The 14,556-nt window shown below is 44.0% G+C and overlaps 1 protein-coding gene across 1 annotated transcript in view; it reads right to left on the bottom strand.

Moving 5' to 3' along the window:
- The window catches only part of unc80 (unc-80 homolog (C. elegans)), an 81,200-nt gene that overhangs the window by 9,771 nt on the left and 56,873 nt on the right, over positions 1-14,556 (bottom strand). The window contains exons 22-49 of the mRNA XM_028571421.1: positions 14,079-14,251; positions 13,685-13,897; positions 12,924-13,059; positions 12,383-12,516; positions 11,938-12,115; positions 11,376-11,473; positions 11,071-11,274; positions 10,871-10,978; positions 10,371-10,509; positions 9,695-9,876; positions 9,380-9,511; positions 6,803-6,989; positions 6,520-6,651; positions 5,998-6,141; positions 5,675-5,775; positions 5,376-5,462; positions 5,075-5,258; positions 3,990-4,084; positions 3,161-3,250; positions 2,900-3,001; positions 2,579-2,759; positions 2,230-2,495; positions 1,895-2,029; positions 1,019-1,157; positions 844-940; positions 563-733; positions 345-437; positions 20-277 (exon numbers count right to left, since the gene is read on the bottom strand). Coding sequence (XP_028427222.1) covers positions 20-277; positions 345-437; positions 563-733; positions 844-940; positions 1,019-1,157; positions 1,895-2,029; positions 2,230-2,495; positions 2,579-2,759; positions 2,900-3,001; positions 3,161-3,250; positions 3,990-4,084; positions 5,075-5,258; positions 5,376-5,462; positions 5,675-5,775; positions 5,998-6,141; positions 6,520-6,651; positions 6,803-6,989; positions 9,380-9,511; positions 9,695-9,876; positions 10,371-10,509; positions 10,871-10,978; positions 11,071-11,274; positions 11,376-11,473; positions 11,938-12,115; positions 12,383-12,516; positions 12,924-13,059; positions 13,685-13,897; positions 14,079-14,251 — 4,159 coding nt within the window. The remainder of the gene's footprint in view (positions 1-19; positions 278-344; positions 438-562; positions 734-843; positions 941-1,018; positions 1,158-1,894; positions 2,030-2,229; positions 2,496-2,578; positions 2,760-2,899; positions 3,002-3,160; positions 3,251-3,989; positions 4,085-5,074; positions 5,259-5,375; positions 5,463-5,674; positions 5,776-5,997; positions 6,142-6,519; positions 6,652-6,802; positions 6,990-9,379; positions 9,512-9,694; positions 9,877-10,370; positions 10,510-10,870; positions 10,979-11,070; positions 11,275-11,375; positions 11,474-11,937; positions 12,116-12,382; positions 12,517-12,923; positions 13,060-13,684; positions 13,898-14,078; positions 14,252-14,556) is intronic.

Genomic DNA, 14,556 nt, shown 5'->3' with positions numbered 1-14,556 from the left:
TGAAGTTAAATTTCATCACCTCATGTGCGACTTGATGTCCAGCAGCTCCAGTGCCGTGACCCGCGGCTCGCCGGCGACGTTCTGCAGGATTTTGAGCCGCGGCCCGCAGTGTTTGTAGAACTCGGTGCAGATGTTTAACAGGGACTCCCTCGGCCGGCGAAACTCCTCCCTGGCGATGCGCTCGTCCAGCTCCTCCCTCGGCATGCCCTGGCCCTCCTCCAACAGGTGGAGGTTGTCCCTGGGCACATGCATACAAACAGGACTGCACTCAAGGCATCTATTCTGGGGCCCGACACAAAGTGAGTTAAATCATCTCCCACAGTTGATCATGGCGTAGTCCTGACCTGGTGTTGACCCCTCCTGACATGGCGTGGTTAGCTGTAGTGCCTCCCTTATGGCCCTGATCACAGCGGGACATCTGGGGTGCTGTCATGGGCCTGTGCGTGAGGTGTGGATAATGTTATGAGGAAATAAAAGCAGCTAAAAGGACATCACACGCTTATGCACAAATGCGCGATGCATTGTTTTGTTGTTTTCTCTGTTGCATGGGTCAGAGTCAGACCTTGTGAGGGTCTCTGAGCTGTAGAGGAGGGCCTGCAGGGATGTGGCCAGAGCTGCGATGGCGGCAATCTCATCCCTGGCAGCCGAGGCTGACTCCATTGTAATCGTATTGCTCTTCAGCTTCTGGAGGTGGCAGGGGACCAAGGCCTCCAGCACCATCAGCATCTGGAGACTGAAGAGATACATGCAGACCATCAGAGAACAGAAAACAACCGCCGTGAAAAGGATGTAGATACGAGAAGAGAGGCAGGCCCTCAGTGCCTCCTCGATACGTTTCCATACCTCCTGAAGGATTCGGGGGCGTAGGCAACCACGGTGACACACAGCTTGATGGCCTCGCTGATGGAAAAGGCCAAGTCCTCATTACCATAACAAAAATCTGAAACAAAAAAAAAAAGTACAGCTTTGCATAAATAATGAAGGTTTAGAATTTACATAAAAGACAAACAATACGTACCTAGAGATCGTAGAGGTTTCTCAGCCTTAACCAGCTCCAGAGCATCCAGGGCATCCTGGGTCTCACCCTCCAGAGAGACCAGCAGGTCAAACAGACACTGAGCTGACACTCCTTTAGACAAACCAGTGCTGGTGCTGGTCTGGGATGGCAGATGAAGACAGGAAAATTCACAAATAGCAGGCATCCAGAACTATAAAAAACATACCTTTATGTGTGTATTAAAGTAGCTACAAGAAACTTTTAAATGTTTCTGAAACGTTCAATCATGTTCAATCTGATGATCATAAATGACCTGTAACAGCAACTGAGACTAACTGTGAAAAGAGCACTATTTTTATGTATTTTTTATTATTTTTCCTGCAAAGTCACAAAATGATTTACGGCAGGCAGAACCCTGTACTTGTGGTTGCTACAACAAACTCTTGCTAATGCTTTGGCTCGTGACACAGTGACAGTGACACCCGGTTAAGCTCACGATACACCCAAAGTAGGCTAAGTTACCGTGTGCAACACTTTTGTCCAATGGGGCCGCTAGAATCAACACAACCTGAAAGTTCCTCGTAGGTACGTTAAAGGTGCTGTAGGTAGGACTGTGAAGATCCAGGACTTAGCCAAAAAATTTGAAGATTGACAACTTTTCAGTCCTTCCCGCCTTTCCGCTGAAGCTCAAAATGGTCTCCTAAGCCCCTCCCCCACAAGGGAGAATGAATGAGCAGTGATTGACACGCTAAACACGTTAAACACCCCCCAAATATGACAGAAAGTTAGTTTTATAAGGCTTACCTACTGCACCTTTTAAGGAGGCAAAAATGCACACACAAAACTTAAAATACCCATGAATTTGAATGTGTGCATGTGTGTACTCAGTAGTCTTACTGTGAATTCCAGCAGCGGAGCCACACTGGCAAACAGCTGCAGGGTGAAGGGTTTGCGGTGGAGGATGTAAAACTGCCGGCAGCAGAACTCAATGCCCTGCCTCAGTAAAGGGTCGCTCTCATAGTCGGCATAGACCTGTCATAACAATACAGAGAGGACATATACCTTGTCTTAGCAAGGTATGTAATCGCCAATGTATGGTGTCTGAAAAATAATGAAATTGTTGTTTTGTTTGCTTTTGGGGGATGCGTGCTATGTCAGTCATACAAGTTGTATAGTGTCTCTTATTAAACTTTTTAACAATATAAAGCGCTGCAGGTTGCATGTATTCGTACCTGCAGCATGGTTGGCAGTATCCACTGGTAACCGCTCAGGGAGAACAGGTGGTTGAAGTGGACAGCGGTGTTGATGGCGGTGGCTGTGTACTGCCTGAGGAGGGCGCTGTCCTCTGGGTGCAGCAGCAGAGCCCCGTTGAAAACGTTAAGGAACAGCATCATCTCGTCGCCCCACGGGTACTCACTGGGCATGCCTAGAAACATTTCCTCCAGCAGCTTGATCCACAGCACCTTGTGGAGGGTGTCCAATCCAAACAGCTCCTTACCTGGGATATTGGTGGTAAAAAGTCTAAGCATATAATGTGAACTAGAATGAAGTGCCCAATGATACGGTTGGAGTCTGTCTCACCTTGTGGCTCATTGACCAGTGAGAACTCTGCATCGATTGCGGTTCGCGGGAAGGACGGCAGACGAAGGAGGTCTTCCTGCAGCAGGGAGACGTGGGATTGCTTGTGCACAGCTGGCATGTGTTGTGTGAGGGAGATGAGGAAGAGGACCCGGCCAACTTCCTCTAGTTTACGGGAAAACACCTAGAAAAAGAACAAAGAAGTACAAAGGAACGGCATGAGAAATAAAAGGAGACACTCTGTTCTTTATTTCAAAAGGGTGTTGATTTAATGCAGCAGACTAATTTCATAGAGTCAATATATAATAAAAAAATCTTCCACACCTGTTTCTGGATAAGCTCCTGCCCTTTCTCAGGCAGCATGTGGACCAGGTTGAGCTGAGGAGAGACTGATCTCCGGAAGGGGTAGATGTCTCTTACATATGTCTGGAGTAGGTAGACAGATACATTTAATTGGAGAGTAGACAACCAATGTCAAAAACAAGAAGAGCAAGTCCAGCCCAGCTCCTTCTCTGCTAACTGCTGTTCATGGTTCATATAAATATCCATAACTAGCTACACCAAGATAAACCCTAATGTACCTACCTTGCTGTAATGGATAAGGTTCCATCGTTTGTCCATGAGGAAGTAGTGTGCTGATCTGGCCTCTGGAATGTTGAAGAATTCCAAGCATTCCTGGTTTGGGGTAAAGAAAATACCATCTTTTGTAAGTTTACTTCAGTCAAACCAGTGCTTACACATTGACGCATCAATACTAAAAATGAAGCATAGCGTAAGTTCTGGCAGGTCACGGAGTCAAGCTTGGCTCATAGCTGACAGTTCCTAAGCCAGCACACCAGCTGATGGCTCATCTGATTCCCTCTTTAGATTAGATTTCCAAAAAGAGCACTCTATTTAAACTGCTTTTCCTGGCCTACCTTGCTACATCTCTGCTAGTGCAACCCACCTCCACCCCAGCTCCTCCTTTTAAATTTATGTTGTCTGACTTAATCAATGTCGTGTCTCTGTCATTAATGCTGCTCTGTTCTGTACCCTATGGGGATCCTGCACTGCTGCTCTCCCCGCTTAAGGCTTTCCCTGTATGCACATGGAAGGGCAGGGAGGTGTGCTCTCCCTCATGCTTTCCACCTGTGCAGGTGGAAGCGCGGGGAGGCCCCAGAACAGAGCCATACCGCTAAATACAAATTGCAGATGAACAAATCTATTATGACAAAGGGGTCCTGACTGAAATCGAATGATATCATAACATATGACGCATAGGGGTACTTTAACTTTTGATATATAGAAGTACATTAATACGATTTTGAATGCAGGACTTTTTTCTTTGTAATGAAGTGTTTTTTTAAATTGTTGTACTGGTATTTTCACTTAAGCAAAGGATCAGAGTACTTCTCTCCACCACTGGTGCCATTACCTTGAGCAGGGCTTCAAACTGAGTATCTTCATGGACTGGAAGCTGTGTTGGGATGTCACATTCGTTCTGCCCGTGCACCACCAGTGTTTTGGTTCCTGCACCAACAATGCAAAAGGAAATATTTAAACATATTTCACATATTATTGACATCATCCTGATTCAATTAAACGTAGGGTTCTTTAGGTCATCTGTCTCAGCTACTGTACATCTCCATTGTGCATGATATCTGGAATCTCAATGTGATCTAAGGGGGCTTTCACACCTGCCTCATTTAGTTCGGCTGAATCGCACTAGAGTTTGTTTTCCCCCTAGGTGCGGTGCGTTTTGGGTTGTGGTGTTAGTGCAGCAAAAGCACTCGGATGCGCACCAAAAGGGGACCAAACAAGCTTACCGAGACCTGTTTGATGAGGTGGTCTCGGTACGCTTTAAATCAAACTCTGTAGCGGTTTGTTTGTGGTGAGAACGTGATTCGACCTGGAACCACAACAACTGTGTTCTCCGCAAGTCGGAGCTAAATGGCTCCTGTGACCAGGTGAGCTTTGCAATCTGGTAAAGGTACTTTATTGTCACATACACATACAGTACATGTAGCAAAATTCATTCTCTGCATTTAACCCATCCCTCAAGGGAGCAGTGGGCAGCCAATCACAGCGCCCGGGGACCTACTCCAGATCTGAGCCAGTGCCTTGATCAAGGGCACTGACTGGAGAACCTAGTACATTCTTTTGATGGTGGGGGAAACCGGAGCACCCAGAGGAAACCCACGCAAAAATGGGGAGAACATTTAAATTAAATGATGGTTTGACCACGGAGATGCAAGAAATATGCACCAGTCCAGAACGCAGGACCTTCTTTATGTATTTACTTTCTTGCTCCCGCCCCCAGACACATCTGACCAATAAGCGGAGTGAACGTTCCTGCGTGGTTTGTAATGACGCATTTTGGTACGCTTGGATTTTTCTGTGTGAAACAAAAACGGGAAATCGCTCCAAGTTTACAAACTCATCAAGTGATTTTGGACCAGAGCAAATGAACTATAGGTGTGAAAACGCCCGTAAATGAATCAAAAGTTTCAGGAAGATCACCTGGCATGGATGCGGTGACCAGTAGTTTGACCTCACACTGCTCCTTCTTCATGGTCTGCTTGAGGTCCTTGAAGAAGAGCCCCTCCACATAGCCGACCACCTCCCACAGGAAGGTGAGCGTGGCCGAGATGGCGTCCATTCCCCATTCACACGGAGTCCGAACGAAATACATGATAAGTCCCACCTTAGAGAAATGATGGTTAACTGAGAGTTTAAAGAGTATCGAGGATAAAAAATAAATTTAATTTTTTTTTTTTAAATGGATAAAGATATGAGTAAAGGTAAAGTATTATTTCTTCACCAAGTAGTTGAAGAGGATATGAGAGGTCTGGGCCGGCAGATCTCCAATGTTGAGCAGGAGCTTCCTCAGCATGTACATCAGCTCATCCTGGCATAACAACACAAAGAATTATTATTATTATCCAACTTTATTGTGCTTTAAGCAGTGATTAAATAACATATGCTTCAGTTCATACAGAATACAAGCCGTGTCACATTTTCCATTTTAAGCCTTCAGCTTGTGCACTTATCGTCATTAACTTACAGTGTAACTGAGAAGAAAAGCCACTTCAGATTCGGATATTGTGTGTGTTCACTTACCTGTCGGTTGCTCACTGTTAGTTTTTCCAGGAAGTGACGGAGAACCAGGGCCGGATCTTCAATCAGACAGTTCCATAGGATTTGTTGGGCAACAGCACTCACTAAGGACACGTTGAAGGAAATATTTTGCATATATAGTATGTGACGAAATACACCCGTACATAAACTTGCATCTTCTTGCAAACTAATTGATGACATAATGCAGAGAGATTATATCAATAAATATATTTTTCACGTGGGGCCCGATGTGTTAATAAAATATTTAACTGAGTGAAATGTATCTCTTTTTTTTCAACAATAAAGCTAAAGCAAATAACACCTACCAGCCACGCCATCCTCTCTGACCTCCCCGTCCTCCATGAGGTGCACTATCGGTAGGACTGCAGCACAGATGCATGTTGGGAAGACGGCTTGGGGCGGCTGTACCATGTGGTGAGTAGGAGTGTGTTCCGTTGTGTTCTCTTCATCTGGCAAAAAACATGAAGGAAGATAAGTTTAAAGGGATACGCCACCATTTGTTGAAAACTGGCTGTAGATAGGTGGGCCAACGCATTTTTTGTGCATGCATTGTTGCATTGCTCTGCCTCTAGTTAGCTTAGCGTAGTGAATGGAATCCTATGTTGCCGGTTAGCATGTTGTGAGTAAAAGTGAGCCAACAAAAGACAAAAAAAACAACCTAATTACTTGCACTGAGACAAAAAATGCATTGGCCCACCTATCTACAGCCAGGGTAGACCGTGATAAGCCCTATTTCAACAAACAGTGGCATATTCCTTAAAAATGAGCAAACAAAAGAGGTTTGATAAAAGCTTCCCGTCGTCAGGGATTCTTTGTTTTTCACATACCTTCAGCACTGGCCAATGAGCGGACAGACCACACAGAGCCCCGACGGAAAGAGTAGTTCCTGTGGGAGTTACTGGAGGCGCAGGATGGGCTGACAGACAGACGACGTGATGCCAGGTTCACCACTTCTTCTGCTGGCGGGATCAATGCCCAACATGATCAGTACAGACACAAGGAAAAACAACATGCATATCAGGGCACAGCTCTGTCAGCAGGCAAATCCCCCACCAAACGTTTGTAATTCTGCGTAATATATGTTTCTGTGCCTGGTACTTGTAGCCCCACCTTCTTCCTCCTGCTCTGGCGGGGGGCTGCATGTGGGCTCGTAGCAGGACTCCTGAGCCACGGGGATGGCCGTGATGATGCTGGCCTCGCGGCCCAGACGCCGCTTCTCTTCCTCCTGCTGCAGGTTCTTCAGGATGTGCTCGGCTCGCTGGTGGGAGCGCGACACCGCCCGCGCTGAGAAGGATTTCTGGAAAGGGTGGGATGGAGGGTGGCGTTGGATCAAACAGCACAGTGGTAGAACAGCGGGTGCAGACATACGGAAGGTTCGGAATGAGGTAGTGCACAAATTAATACAACATTGACAGATTAAAAAAATCTTTCGGGAACGTGTGTGCACAGCTATTCTAGGCTCACGGTTACATCTGAGGAGCATTTTGTAATGTAAAATGACCGGACAACACATTAATACAGTAACTCTCCTCCAGCACATTGATCTCATGCTCTAATGCTATCCTGAGTATCGTGAATAGCACTGTTGAAGTATTGAATAGGAACGATTTCAATCATGACAAATTGTGACACAAATAAATGTACCCAGACTGGAATTTGGAGAATTTACTGTATCTTGTGTACAGTAAATGCCTCACAGCATTCACACAAGTGCTCATACACATCCAAATAGGCTGAACACATGTTATGAAAAACATACACAGCAAAGTCATTCTCATCCAATGACCATGCATAAACAGCACAACACACACAAAATGTCTGAATGTCCGATGCATGCTGTTATTTTTGTTTGATTGCCTTACAATCAGAGAAAGTGTTAGTACACTTTTTGAGTGTGGTGTGTAGCACTGATCAAGATGCAAATATCTGAAATGACCCATGAAACTACCCCAGCTTCTGATCCATGATAACAAAAAAAAAAACCTACAACTCCCAATGGGCTAAAAACACATTTTCCCTCCTGTCATTAATGATCTGAGGTAACAAGATGCATCAGCACAAACATCCGGACAGAAATACCAACTTACTATGGTATGGACTGACTGAATTAATGTGGAGTACTAAAAACAAAGACAGTCGATAGATAAATTATAGAACAGGTGCTCGCAGGTCGTCATCAAAATCTATTAAACATATTTTGATAAACATGCTTTTTAACCAAAAAAAAGACAAGAAAGTAAAAGGAAACACCAAGAAATCTGTTTTTACTACTTTGAATGACCATTCTAACCTTAAAAATGTGTTACATACAGTATATTTTGTTCTTGAATTAGCAGATTTCTTGGTGCAGTTGTCCACATTACACTTGCATAGCAACAACAAATGTATTTTAAAGCAGTATAAAGTGCATTGTATGTGCTTTTGGTACGTTGTGGGGTTAAGCAGGACTCAATCCAAAATGAGTGTCAAAATAAGATACACACTATTCAAAACTGACATGTTTTTTTTTTTCTTTCTCTCTTTTTTTACAGGTGGGATTTACAGTGCCAGTTCACCTTAATAACAAAACATGTTTTCTTACCCCTAGTTGTATCTAACCATGCTGAAAGTTTTGATTTAGTTTGACTGCATTTTGAGATATCCGTCTGTTAGATGTCTGCCTACACACCCCAATATAATGGAGGTAATTGGATTGAATTAGTGCAGTACCACATACAGTACGTTTCTGTTTAAAAGAGTCCACAGTCATGCTAGTGGCTCTGTGATGCTGTACTTGGCATCAGGAAGTATCGCGTGATATCAGGTCTCGCGATGTAACAAATTTCTTCACGGCACTGCACACATACGGCCATTCAGGAACCTGCTAACAAGGTCGCAATGGAGTTTTTCACACTATCGTCATGGCTGAGCCGGCAAAAAAGAAGCAGAAAGCTAGGAAGGCATTGTCGGAGGAACAGAGGAAGAGGAAACGGCAGACTGACCGAGCGAGAAGTCAGACACGAGTAGACATAGGAGCTGCCAAATATCTATTCCAGAGCTGTAGGGGGAGCTCTATAGAGAAACCTGCGAGCAATGAAAACAGCGAAGAAATGGCCAAAACTGCGTAGCGCCCCTTTAAATCACAAATGTCAACCTTATGGTGGCACTAGAGCAAAAAGTCAGGGGATCACCACAAGTCAGCAGGATTAATTTTCTGGAAACCATGAATGTTCGTACAAAATGTCACGGCATTTATTTCAATATTTTTTTTATGGATTTAATGATCCATAAAAAAACTATTAAAATAAATGCTTGCATGGCTAAAAATAACAGCAATCGGTCTTTCCAGGCACAGTGTCCCCTAATATTCTGAATAATCTGGATCTCTCAAAACGTGGACAAAAGAAATAAAAGCAATCTGCATGGCTAGATACCAATTGGTAAGTGATAAAAATGTTTTTTGTTTTTTTTGAGTGAACAGACCCATTGAATCTAAAATAACCTGACTACCCAACCCAGGTCAGTTTGATTGTGATGTCACAGCCACTGGTGCATTTGAAAGGTGGTAGGATTTACATATTAAAAGTGATTCACAAATATGGGCCTACATTTGAATACTACTAAAAATACAATGTTATAGCAATTTTTGAAAGTGTTGTAAATATATGCATATTAGGCAAGCCACTTGAACAGGGGGCTCAGACTTACAGACTGGTCTTCATTGATTGGGTCCTGGACGCTGCCTGTGTTCTGGGGCACCCAGGGGGGGTCGAATATGGGCACACAGGGCATGCCCAATATAGGCGATGGCAGAGTGAAATTGATGCTGGGTGGAGGGATCTGAAACAAAAGATAAATATAGTCAAAGTAGCCTAGTTTTGTGAGATGATTTTTTTTTTATATAAAATGTTTAGCCCTATGAGAGCAAACTGTGCTCGCACAGAGTCTTGTAAGAAGCCATTATTAACCCTTCTGGACAACCTCTTTAGGGACAAAGTGGAAACACAGCTTTCTCTTTTGTACCTTAAAGATCTGCTGGGCTCCTTCCTCCATGCGAGGCCACACCTGGTAGCGGAAACGCCACAGCGTGTAAAACTTCAGGATGGAGTTGATGCGCTGGCAGGCCTCCTGGTGCTGGAACTCTGCCATCATCATTTCGGTCACCGCGTCGGGGACCTTTACCGCACACAGAAGGAACATGGCAGCTGGAGGGGATTCAGAGAGGGTGGAGGTGGGAGAAATGAGGAGAGGCAGAAATTAAAAAAAAAAAAAAAAAAAAAAAAAGCAAAAGGGAGGGAAGTGGGCAAGAGTAAGGACACAAAAAGGAGGCAGAGATGGAAAGGGCAGGAAAGTGGAAGGTAAAATGTGGTTGAAGCCAAAAAAAAAAAGGATGTCAAAAAAAGGTCAAAGCGTGGAAAGAGGATGAAAAGAGGTATATTATGATAGAGAGCAAAATAAAATAGGAAGGGAAGAAAGCATGGGGCAAAAGGTCAGAATATAAAGTATATATATATATAATCTGAATATCTAGGACAAAATGTCTCACACACTATGAGAGTAAAGCTAACTAGAGTAAAATAAAATAAAGTAGTCCATGTATCATATCATATAATCTAAAATCATGGAAAACTCTGAAGGGCAGAACAACCTACAGAGGAGACCCACAGATCACCGATGCACGGCCTGATGGCCGACTCACCAGCAGCAGCTGACATATGTTCATCCACACTGAGCAAGAGTTCCCAGGCTGCAGGCTGGATGTCTCCATACATATCGTCAGTCAGGATGGGAGCTGCCTTGATCAGCAGCGAAAGTGGGGCCGGTGACAGGCTCATCACCTGAAAAACGATAATAAAGACAATCTGATTGACAGCAGTTTTGTTATGGATAGTTATTTTAGCTCTTCTGGCTATCACCAGACCAAGCTCAATCTTTTAAGATGGGTTGCTGTGCTTCGGTGGAAGCCTTGTTGAATGTTAACAAAAAGCTGATTGGTCCCCGCAGATTTGTAACGGAAGCAGGATAGAAAAATGTACAGGTTTCCAGCCTTAGCTGAAGGCGAAATCAAATTGCCGGCAGATCAGGCTGGGTTTACCCAGTCTATATTTTATCACCATTCTTGAAATTTCCTTGCGACTTCATCCATTTTTTTGAAAAGACTTAATCTGAATAATTCACTCTCTAATAAAACCACCTCACCTGGTTGCGGATGTACTTGAGCATGCCTGTATCCTTCTTCCCTTCTGTGTTGGTGTCATTGGGTCTTCTCTTCATGGATGGGGTCCTCAGGCAAGACTTGTCTGAACACTAAAAAGGCACACACACTTTCATAAACCACCGCGAAAAAAACGACAGAAGTTTAAAACGGGATGGTTGGATGGATGGTTGTCGAAACCCACCTCTTTGCTCTTCTTGGCACGTGCCCCAATGTTACCAGAGGATGCGCTGTCCTCTCTCAAGCTGTCCACCGTCTCGCCGTACACAAGCTTGATGGCGCGGACCAGACGGGCACAGGAGCGGCTGTGGTGCTGGAAGCAGCGTGGGTGGCAGAAATCTATATGGGTACAGATGAAACTCTGCTGGTTGCAAAGCAGGATCATAATCTGAGCCGAGAGAGAATAGAAGGGAGGGGGGGGGTGTCAGCGTGTAGGAAGGAAAACACCACATGCACACATACACTTCCACACATACTACAGGTGCATACATGGAGCCAGGACATGTTGCGGTGGTAGTTGTCCTCTGTTCCTCCTGAGCCCTGGCCCTCTGGTTCTATGCTGGGTTCACTGGTGCTAAAGGGACTGCCTGCAACAGGAAGCAAGAACATGCAAATGTTGCAAACATATCATTTGATCTCTTAAAACAGAGGGGGAAATATATATGTCCAATATAACTTGTGTAGTTTATAGGGATGTACAGATGCCAAGGGATAATGAAACAAAATAAAAATGACCTATGTCAGTAACAGTGTCCCTGCTTTGTGTTTGTGATAGCAGCCCTTCTTCGTTCTCTGACTCGGAGTCCTGCCGGGGCATCTTGGTGCTCTTGAGGCTCCCGGCCCGGCGTATGGAGGACAGAGAGCCACCTTTTTTTACGCGGAAACTGCGAGCCCCTTTGATCTGAAGCAGCCGGGAGCCTCCGATACGAATCTTACGTATGGGTGCTGGAGGAGAGGGAAGTGGTGCGAGATTATCTGAATTATTTATAATGATAAGCAGACAGGGCAGTAATAAACCAAATGGCCTTACTCTGTATGACACCAGTCTCACCTTGAACTTCCTGCGGCTTCTTCTCATCGCAGGTGGTGTCAGACTTCAGCGTATGGCTGCTGCTGTTAAGCGAATCGTGTCCATCCTCGTCATCGAGGATGCCTGCAAAGCTGATCTTCCTCTCATAGCGATGGCGGCCGAGTTCCGGGTCCAGACGCATGCGGCAGCTGTCCAGATCCTAAAGCCAACATGTGAGCAGGTATTACATGTTTCCAATATTCCAATTCTTTAATATTTAATAATTTATTGATCATTTTATCTCTTGTATTTGTATTTTATTCTATTGACTATTTTTACCATGTTTTTTATTGTCTATGCACATTGTAAAGCACTTTGTGACCTTGTCTGTGAAAAGTGCTGTATAAATAAAATGTACTTACAATAAAATTTTATGTTGCATATTTATTTATTTATTTATTTTTGCACAGAAGAGTTGACTACTGACCACAAGAGGTTCAGCACGTGGGCGTGGTAAGCAGGGAAAGGTCTCTCGTAGGAAAGTGGTTATTTCCAACAATAGCTGGCAGGCAGCCATCTTTAGAGCAAAGGGGCAGCCACATTTCGTAGGATTGACTGTGTCTTAAAAAAAATGGTTAGAACATTATTTGAAATGTTTTTTTTTAGTACAAAATCTTAACTCAAGGTCCGCTTACTAGCTTTTTCCACAGCTTTCACAGACTGTCTTCCTTAAGTTTGCTCAATAGTCCCATACTTACTTCACATAATGACAACTGAGCTGAGATGTGGTTGAAAGTACCAGAAAAATCTAACAAGTGGACCTTGAGTTAAGTTTTGTTTTTGTCACAAATTATTACACTTGGATATAGCTGAAACCACATATATGCCACATCTAAATGATGTTGAAATTCATTTAGTAAGAATTATAAAGAATATTCAATTGCAATCCTGTAAAAAACAAATATTTTATAAAGCCAACAATCCACCAAAGATGTGCTGTTAAAACATTAAACACTCTTCTGACTCACTGTCATCTAAATAGTCCTCTTCCTCATCTTCTTTTCTCATTCTCCGTTTAGTCTCTTCATCAAAAATGTAACCCAGGATGTTTGCTGGGCTCTCGCTGTCCGAGTGACAGAGTTCACTGAGCCTTGTGCCGATTGCCTGAGCAGATAAAACACATTCTTACACTTAAAGGTCCTATGACATTCTGCTTTTTGGATACTTTTATAGGCCTTAGTGGTCCCCTAATACTGTATCTGAAGTCTCTTTCCTGAAATTCAGCCTTGGTGCAGAATTACATCCACTACGAGCCAGTCCCACAATGAGCTTTCCTGAGGATGTGCCATTTCTGTGTCTGTAACTTTAAATTCTATTGAGGAGGAGAGAGGGGGGGCAATGTGGAGGGTGGGGGTGTTGCCTTGAACAACTGCCATGCTTCGCTTGTTTGCAAGCCATGATGTCTCTCTCTTTCTCATGGGCGGGCCAAATTCTCTGGGCGGGCAAAGCAGAGAAAGGGGAGGTAACCTTGCTCCTTATGACCTCATAAGGAGAAGATTCCAGATCGGCCCATCTGAGCTTTCATTTTCTCAAAGGCAGAGCAGGATACCCAGGGCTCGGTTTACACCTATCACCATTTCTAGCCACTGGGGGACCATAGGCAGGCTGGGCTCATATTAATGTTAAAAAAACCTCATCAAGTGAAATTTTCATGACATGGGACCTTTAATATAGACATTATTATGACTTGTCACCCAAGATATTTAATAGCCAGAAATCTTTAACTCACGTCTCCCCACTGGCAAAAATGCTTGGCAGCATTCCACTGGAGTTTCTGGTTTCTTTTGTTGCCCACAATAGGTGATCGGCCCCTGGACAGGCCTCTCTTGGTGATATTTACGTGGTGGCCTTTCATCCACTCTGGCCAGTTGCCACGGTTACAGCGATGGACAAATCGGGCACATTCGAGAAAGAGGGAGGCCCGGGCCACGACAGGAGCTTCCTGGAAGAACCAAAACGTAGATAGAGATTTTAATGACAGTGATTGCAAAATAAAAGGAGTGAATATAAAATAGCACCTTTTACAGTACAAAGTCACAAAGTGCTTCGCAAAAGTGAAATTGTTCTAATCAAGACCAAAAAAACTGTAAACTTTTTTTTTTTTTTTTTTTTTTAATTAATACCAGGTCCAGAGCAGCGGCAAGGATGGAGGCATCAGGTATGGTTCCTGGCTCGCAGCAGTTCAGCAGGAACTGGAAGCGTTTCATGCCTTGTCGAATGGCGCCCAAATTCACCACATTCTTGTTCTTCATGGCTTCCTGACTGGCTGCCAGTCGCTCTTGGAAACCGTGTGGTCCTGAAGGAGAGCATGAACAAAGAACAAGAGAAGAGAAGAGTAGAGAAAACAAGTGAAGAGATTTCTTTTGAAAAAAAAGCATATTTGGGTGTAAACTGAAGGTTGAAGATACATATAGACATTGCATGACGCAACATCACCATCCAGCACATATAACAAAAAGCACTGAAGAATGAAGCTGAGTGAGAGATGGACACACAGCCATCGGCAGCGGTTACACTTGGATTTCAATTTACGATGTCATCTCAAGAGACACAAAAAATGATAATGCAAAGAGTAGTTAAAAGAAATTTATAAAAATGTCT

The sequence above is a fragment of the Perca flavescens genome, chromosome 24 (genome assembly GCF_004354835.1).
Source record: "Perca flavescens isolate YP-PL-M2 chromosome 24, PFLA_1.0, whole genome shotgun sequence".
NCBI lineage: Eukaryota > Metazoa > Chordata > Actinopteri > Perciformes > Percidae > Perca > Perca flavescens.
Note: the sequence above shows the minus strand (reverse complement) of the source record. Positions and strands in the feature narration are given on the sequence as shown.